General features: G+C 41.6%; 1 protein-coding gene across 2 annotated transcripts; it reads left to right on the top strand.

Moving 5' to 3' along the window:
- The first annotated feature begins 3,147 nt into the window (after positions 1-3,147).
- Positions 3,148-6,248, top strand: LOC131692090 (gastrula zinc finger protein XlCGF57.1-like). Of its 2 annotated transcripts, XM_058978940.1 has the most exons (5): positions 3,155-3,271; positions 3,657-3,849; positions 3,985-4,251; positions 4,329-5,198; positions 5,280-6,248. In XM_058978940.1, exons 3-5 carry the CDS (start codon positions 4,034-4,036, stop codon positions 6,001-6,003), a joined length of 1,812 nt encoding a protein of 603 aa, XP_058834923.1. In that variant the 5' UTR covers positions 3,155-3,271; positions 3,657-3,849; positions 3,985-4,033; the 3' UTR covers positions 6,004-6,248. The 2 variants fall into 2 exon arrangements, with proteins under 2 accessions (XP_058834925.1, XP_058834923.1); XM_058978942.1 differs by lacking the exon at positions 3,657-3,849 and having other exon boundaries at positions 3,148-3,271.
- Positions 6,249-7,507: the final 1,259 nt, after the last annotated feature.

The following is a 7,507-nucleotide window of genomic DNA, read 5'->3' as shown; positions in this document are numbered from 1 at the left end:
CGCACTTATTAGTGTTGTCAAAAACAAAACGAGAGATTCGACTCAGTCGAGGTCTTCCGTGGAGGAAGGTACTTTTGAGTTGTTTAGGGTATACTCAAAATTAGGTAAATTCAACTTAAATTTGAGTATAAAAAACCTATCAATGAGTTGTAATTTTTGCCGTGGTTAAATGGAAACTACCTTCAACACGGTTTACCTAATTTTAAGTTCCCCCACGATACCACGAGATTGAGTCAAAGGAACTCAATTTTAGGTAGTTTTTCGTTTCGGTGTAGTGCTTTCGCATAGGCCTGCTAAGCCAAGACAAGTTTCGGCTTCACTGTGTCTCATCGGCATAAACAGAACTTCTGCTCGAACGGGACATCACGTTTGATCAGTTCGATTGAAACACAAAGTGTGTTTTAGTTTAAGGAGATTTGCGTCAAGCCGGTGCTAATCTATTCCGACAATAAGTTAGTGTCGGTTTCTGATGAGGCGAAGCCGAAACGCAACTAAGTATAGGCAAAATAAAGCCGATCATCGGCGAAAAAATTAGGTGCGTAGAGCGATCGTTTTGCTGCATAATGCAGCATACTGGGGACTGGGGAGTTCGGCCGGCGCGTTCCAGGTTCCGATAGCCATTGAGAATACTTAAAACCCCCTGAACAATTTTAGCTATAGCGCAATAATTCACAGTTATAATTAAAATATGTTATATATTCTATGTTTGGTTATAGCAATTAGGAATTAGAATTGAAAGAAATAGACTTTTTTGTGTTGGAGGCGAACCACTGTGACCAATATTTAGATCTATTGGGGTATGCCCCTTCCTTAATCTAAGTGTACTATCTCCTATGACATATTACTATTGACGAGTGATTATCGTAATTGAGATACACACTCTTCCCAGTTAGGCACTCCACTTCATATGAAGTTTATTACCTGCTTGGGATTTACAGTCCAAATATCAAAAGGTTCCAATGTTCCTTTACCGAGGACTCTTAGATGCTCTGATGTTTCACTTTCAGATCCGCAGACGCGGCATGTATCGTTTGTAAGCTTACCAATTTTCTTAAGATAACATTTACTCGGACAATGTCCGGTAAGTAGTCCTGTCAATGATGCATAGCTCTTGTTTGTTTAGTCTAAGCAAGTCCAGACTTTTTTTTTTTCAAGAAATTGATATACAGAGATTTTGATTTTTTAATGCAAATTGATTGAAAATAAAATTGTTCAGTTCGTAATACGTTTAATTCAGTGTAGTATTTACGTGAATCTGCGTCGCTTATTATCTTTAAAACGCGTAACTTTTGCCTGATAAATCAAGTATTGAAAATGATTTTATTTTGCCGGAGCACCCGCTAGAATTTGTGAGAAAAGTGCAATGGATGAGATTCACATATGTTTTCACATAGAAGCAACGTGATATATTTTTTGAGTACACTGATAAAAAATCACTATAAAACCAAAGGAAATTTAATATCATTTTCAAGTGCACCTGCATGTTGAAAAGCAAATCTAATGATTTCCCTTCGAATTTCACATGAAAATCTATTAAAACGCAGTTCATGTGATATTTCAATTTATGTTCATACTAATTTCACATGAATACGATATGTTTTACCATTGAATTTTGGTTGCCATGCTGTTGAGTGGCATAGTATGAATTTTCCACATAAAATTCATGTTTTTTTTACAATGGAGAAGACCTTTACCGGGTACACGTGCTATTGGTAGGGTCCAAGCTACCGCACAGGGTGCACTGCGGGCGTGTCGGGCTCGAATGGTGACGCTGCCATTAATACCGACTAAACTCCATTGTGCTCCGCCATCGCTCCTCCCAGGAACTACCTTTCGGTATTACTTCTGGGGGGATGGCTGTACTTAATGTACTCATTCACTCTCACTCACTCGTTCATAGTCCTGTATGAGGCTTACTTGGGTGCTCTCTCTATCGCACCTTGATTCATTCTCAAACACTCCACATGAGGCTGACTTTTGTGCTCACCTTTTTCGTTCCTTGCGAGGCTGACTTGTGTGCTCACCTTACTCATTCCTTGCTAGGCTTACTTTTGTGCTCGCCTCACCCATACCATGTGAGGCTGACTTGGGTGCTCACCCTATCACCTGATTCACTCTCGATCGTGCCACTCTATTGTACCTCTGTCACTCCCCCTGGCATCCCATGTGGGACATTTTTCTTAGGCCCCACTTCTGACATACCATGCGAGGCTGACTTGTGTGCTCACCTTTTTCATTCCTTGCTAGGCTTACTTTTGTGCTAGCCTCTACCATACCCTGTGAGGCTGACTTTTGTGCTCACCCTTAACATGCCGTGTGAGACTGACTTGGATGCTCACCCTTTCACCAATTGAGGCATCGATTCATGTGAAAAATATATTGTGTATATCCATATGTAATACAATTGATTTCGCCGATTCTTCTACCTATTAAATCTATAGGCAAAACTAAAAAAAACTCTAGAAAGAGAACTACGGAGACTCCATTTTGGATCGATTGGATTCGCGTTTAGCTGTCAAAAAACGAATCAAATCGAGCATTGCCTATCCTTATAACATTGGACGTGTTGACATACAATGCCGGGGCATACGTTGCCAAAATGCTGTTTTTCTCTCCGCAGTTCTCTTTCTAGAGTTTTTCTAGGCAAAACTAATCGATATTCACGTATAATTCATTTGGAAATCTTAGTCAATGGTTTTTTATATGATGTTAATGTGATTTTCACACAATGTTTGCAAGAATTCCACCTAAAAATCACATTGTCCACACTCTATTAGATATTGAAATGGTAAACGTATCCTTTTAATGTGTTTTACAATTGAATCAATTCGTTTTCCATAGAAAAACTCATAGTAAGAGAACTGCGGAGAGAAAAACAGCATTTTTGGCAACGTATGCCCCAGCATTGCATGACAACACGTCCAATGTTATAAGGATAGGCAATGTTCGATTGGATTCGTTTTTTGACAGCTAAACGCGAATCCAAACGATCCAAAATGGAGTCTCCGCAGTTCTCTTTCTAGAGTTTTTCTAGTTTTCCACATAATGTTAACGTGTCTGGTTTTTTCAGTGTATACCAAACACACCGTGTGAGGTTCAGAAAGTAACGCTATGTAACAGCGTGCATTTTGCTTCATCTCTGATTAAAGACTCTCAATCGTTTGTTTACTTTCTGAAATTAAAGTGCATCAGAAGCCAGGATCCTAAATCAGAAGTATAAAGTAATTAGCGGCAAAAAAGGAACAGGATTTGAATTATTTGGTTAATTGAAGTGAGTAAAAAGATTTCAAACAGCGGGTTTGAAAGATGATAGACTTGAATTTCGCTTAACTGCTTCATGTCCAGCTATTACTGTTGGTTTAGGCAAGATTTGCTCGGCAAAATAAGTAAGATTAATAGCTGGGTCTATTACATTCTATTGAAATACTAACCCGAGGGTTGTCACCCCCGGAGCGTCTTACTGAGTTGGGATAGGCTTTTATAGAAACACGAGTATACGTTGAAATCAGACCTACCTGCTGAGTTTAAATGAGACAAATATAAACTCTTTTGACAAAGCATAATTGCACACCACGCTTTTCTCATTAAGCTGTAAATTTTTCGCAATTGTAAACCGTTTTGTCGATTTAAATAAGTGTGCAATTTCACTTCCCTAGCTCACGATAAAAGTCTAAAAGCACCAGCCAATCTCGCTGTGGAGGATAAGCCGAACAAGTACTAGCGTTCTGCCACAGCCAACAGGAGAGGTAGAGCGAAGTAGACAGGAAAGCGGCAACGTCTGGGAGATTCGTCATCACAGTCACTCGGGATGGAATGTTTTGGAACCCTACACGCTCTGGGCATGAAAGGGTTAGTCCTGACTATAATCCATCGCAGCTGGAGACTGCAGATAGCAGTTTTTTGCCGCTTGACGTTCTAGGCCTTGCGATTACAATATCCATGTAATTTAATATTAATCATTCCTATTATTTTCCGTGTTTTCAGCCTTCGTGTGCTTTTATAGTAAAAACTGACCCAGAGATATTTTATTTATATGGAAATGTCCTTTCTGAAAGCAAAGGATTGGGATCTAACGCAAACTCAGCGTGCTAACAATGCTGATCGAAGAAACGAAAACCTAAACGATTTCATTCCAAGTAAATTAACCGATATCAAAAAGAATAATTTCGATTATTCGAATTCAAATCATGGTTCAGAAAACAGTGAGCATTCAAATGTCATTTCTGGAAGCTGTAATGAATACGAACAAACGTAAGTCTATTTTTTCTTTTAGGTGGCTATGTCATATATTTACTAAAGTTACAGGCTAACCGTTCCCATATTTTTAGCGATGACCTACAAAACAATCAGCAAAACAGTCTACAGGAAAACATTCTTACCTCAACCACTGATACATCACGTCAACATGAATGCAAGCTTTGTGGTAAACGATTCCTCCATAAAAAGAATCTGGACGAACATGATTTGCTACATCGGGTACGCCCTTTTCGTTGTGATGTCTGTGGTAACACTTTCACTAGGAGCGACCGCCTATTGATTCATCAACGTTCACACACGGGTGAGCGACCGTTCAAGTGCACTGTATGCGACAAAGATTTTACCAGCCACTTTGCTTTAACCGGACACATGCGGCTTCATACCGATGAGCGCGCGGCTACCTTAATCGGACACAATCGTCTTCATGCGGAAGAGCGTCCCTGCAAGTGCACTGTGTGTGGCAAAGATTATTGCCACCAACATTCCCTAATCGAACACATGCGCCTTCATACTGGTGAGCGGTCATTCAAGTGCACCGTGTGCGATAAAGATTTTGCCCGTAAAAGCGTTCTAACTGCACACATGCGTCTTCATACCGGCGATAGGCCGTTTAAGTGTAACGTTTGCGGCCAAGATTTTACCCAGAGTGGTAGTCTAATTAGACACATGCGCCGTCATACGGGTGAACGTCCGTATAAGTGCAAACTATGCGGTGAAGCTTTTGCCAAAAACTGTACCTTAACCGCACACATACGTCTTCACACGGGCGAGCGGCCTTATAAGTGCACCATTTGCGGTGACGATTTTATTCGAAGAAACCAGCTAGCCAATCACATGCGCCGTCATAGGGATAACTATCATTACAAGTGTGATGTGTGTGGTAAAAAAACTGAAGACTTGAATACGCATATGTGCATTGTTAGCAGTGATTCACCACAAAGGTAAGTTGGTTCCGGCCCGAACCTTAGACTGATATTTTAAAGCTAGTCGTATAATCTAGCTAACGGCCCTTATGCTTTCAGTGAGAAAAAAATGCTTCATCGGAATTCACACAAGGGTATGCGGCCGTATGAGTGTACCGTGTGCGGTAAAGCTTTTGCTCAGCAAAGCCATCTAGATGAACACACGCGTTGTCATACGGGCGAACGACCGTACAACTGCATTACGTGCGGTCAAGATTTTGCCAGACGCTTTTCGCTTACCAAACATATGCGCCTGCATACGGATGGCTCCATGTATGAGTGTGATGTGTGTGGTAAAGGATTCAGAGTCGCTACTAGCTTGAAGCGGCACAAGACCGTCCATACCGGTGAGCGGCTGTACAAGTGTACCATGTGCGGTAAAGATTTTGCGAAAAAATGTTTTCTATCCGAACATATGAACTTTCATACGGGTGAACGACCACACAAATGCATCACGTGCGGGAAAACTTTTTACACAAGAGATGCTTTCGTCAAACACACGCGCTTTCATACGGGTAACTATACATTCAAGTGTGATATTTGTGGCAAAGGATTCGGTTCAAATACTCAGCTCAAAGAGCACACGAATATGCATACCGGTGAGCGGCCGTACAAGTGCGAGGCGTGCGGTAAAGGTTTTGCCCGAAAATCAGTCCTATCCTTACATATGCGCGTTCATACGGGTGAACGGCACAAGTGCATTACTTGCGGCAAAGATTTTGCTAAAAAATCTACCCTCACTCAACATATGCGCCATCATGTGGCTAGCGATACAATAGTGTGAAATGTATGGCGAAAGATTGAATGTCGTTATTTCCTTGAAGGAGCACAAGAACATTAATACAGCTGAGCGACCGCACGGGAGGGATATAAGAAGAAAAGAGCAAGTTTCACATTCTCCATTCATTCACACATTGTTCTCGGGACTATGTATGCCTTCATGAATGTACACATCCTAATTTTCTGATTAGCGGTTAAGATTTCATGGAAATGTTTGCGTGCTGCAATAGCTGCAAATATTTCTCCTTAGGAAAGAAATTGATTAAAGTATTTAGGCATCTTGAATTTTTATCTATTAATTGTGAAAGCATAAAATTGGGGAGCTTGGGTTGCTTATCTATCCTTCCGGCCATCATATCGTATAGTAGATACTCTTAATATGTGTATCTACAAATGCGATATGATACCTGATGCAGAAAGTGCACTAATTAGCCCATCAGATTTGGAACTGCATCCCAAGAACGGATCAGAGTGACTTTTATAGCCGCACCCTACGTGCAATCGTGGTAAGTTACTATCGGGAAAGAATTAACACGTACGGAGAAAGACTACTCCCGCAAGCACAACTAATCTTCCCAGAAAAGGTAGGCATATAAGTGAAGTGTTTAGCTGCTTTATCTTTATGATCATTCACCGTAAAACAGGTAAGCACATTAATGCCCCAGCAACTGATCGACCACTACCTAAATCAGCTTGCAACACCACGATTTTGGGGAGGAGAGGAAACCATAAGGGCGGTGGCCAGCACCTTCGGATACGGGATAAGAATCTACACAGAAAACTCAAAATCGTGATAGGAGACCCAGGACCAGAAAACAAATATCTGAGCATCGTCCACCGACGAAGTAACGAAGGCACTTACAATCACTACGACAGTGTAATCAGGCTGCTGAACGAAACCCAAAATTCTCGAAGCAGCCGATGCTCGTTCCCAGAAACAACGAATAGTATCAACACAAATACTGTCCCCATGGAATCATGTTCGATAAGAATATTGTTGCCGCCAGGTCCGAATCCGGATTATTCACCACCAATGAACGATCCACAACCACTCCAGCATATTATCCCAATGAATAATTGGCCAGCTGATGTGGACTCACACGAAGTAACTCAACATAGCGATATTCAGCATGACGAATAGCTTTGTTATGGGAACATGGAATGTGGCTGGATGCTCCCAAGAAAACGACCGAGCACTGATAGACCAGTTCCTACGATCGAACAGAGTAGCTGTGGCTTGCCTACAAGAAACGCGGATGATGACATGTACAACATGGACGCAATCATTCCAATGGTACAATGTCAACAAACAACCAGGAAGCGCAAAGATGGGCGGTGGAACGGCCATAGCAGTCGAAAGCAACTTGGCCCGCAACTGTAAATTTCCAAGGATATCAGATAACGCGTGTGCGGTGTTCCTACCGGTGATGGGAGAGCAGCTAATCATAGTCTCCATCTACGCCCGATCATCGAGTGGGCAAACAGACCCGGAATACAACAACCTACAT

The sequence above is a fragment of the Topomyia yanbarensis genome, chromosome 3 (genome assembly GCF_030247195.1).
Source record: "Topomyia yanbarensis strain Yona2022 chromosome 3, ASM3024719v1, whole genome shotgun sequence".
Classification (NCBI taxonomy): domain Eukaryota; kingdom Metazoa; phylum Arthropoda; class Insecta; order Diptera; family Culicidae; genus Topomyia; species Topomyia yanbarensis.
The sequence above is the reverse complement of the archived record's forward strand: the minus strand, read 5'-3'. Positions and strand labels throughout refer to the sequence as shown.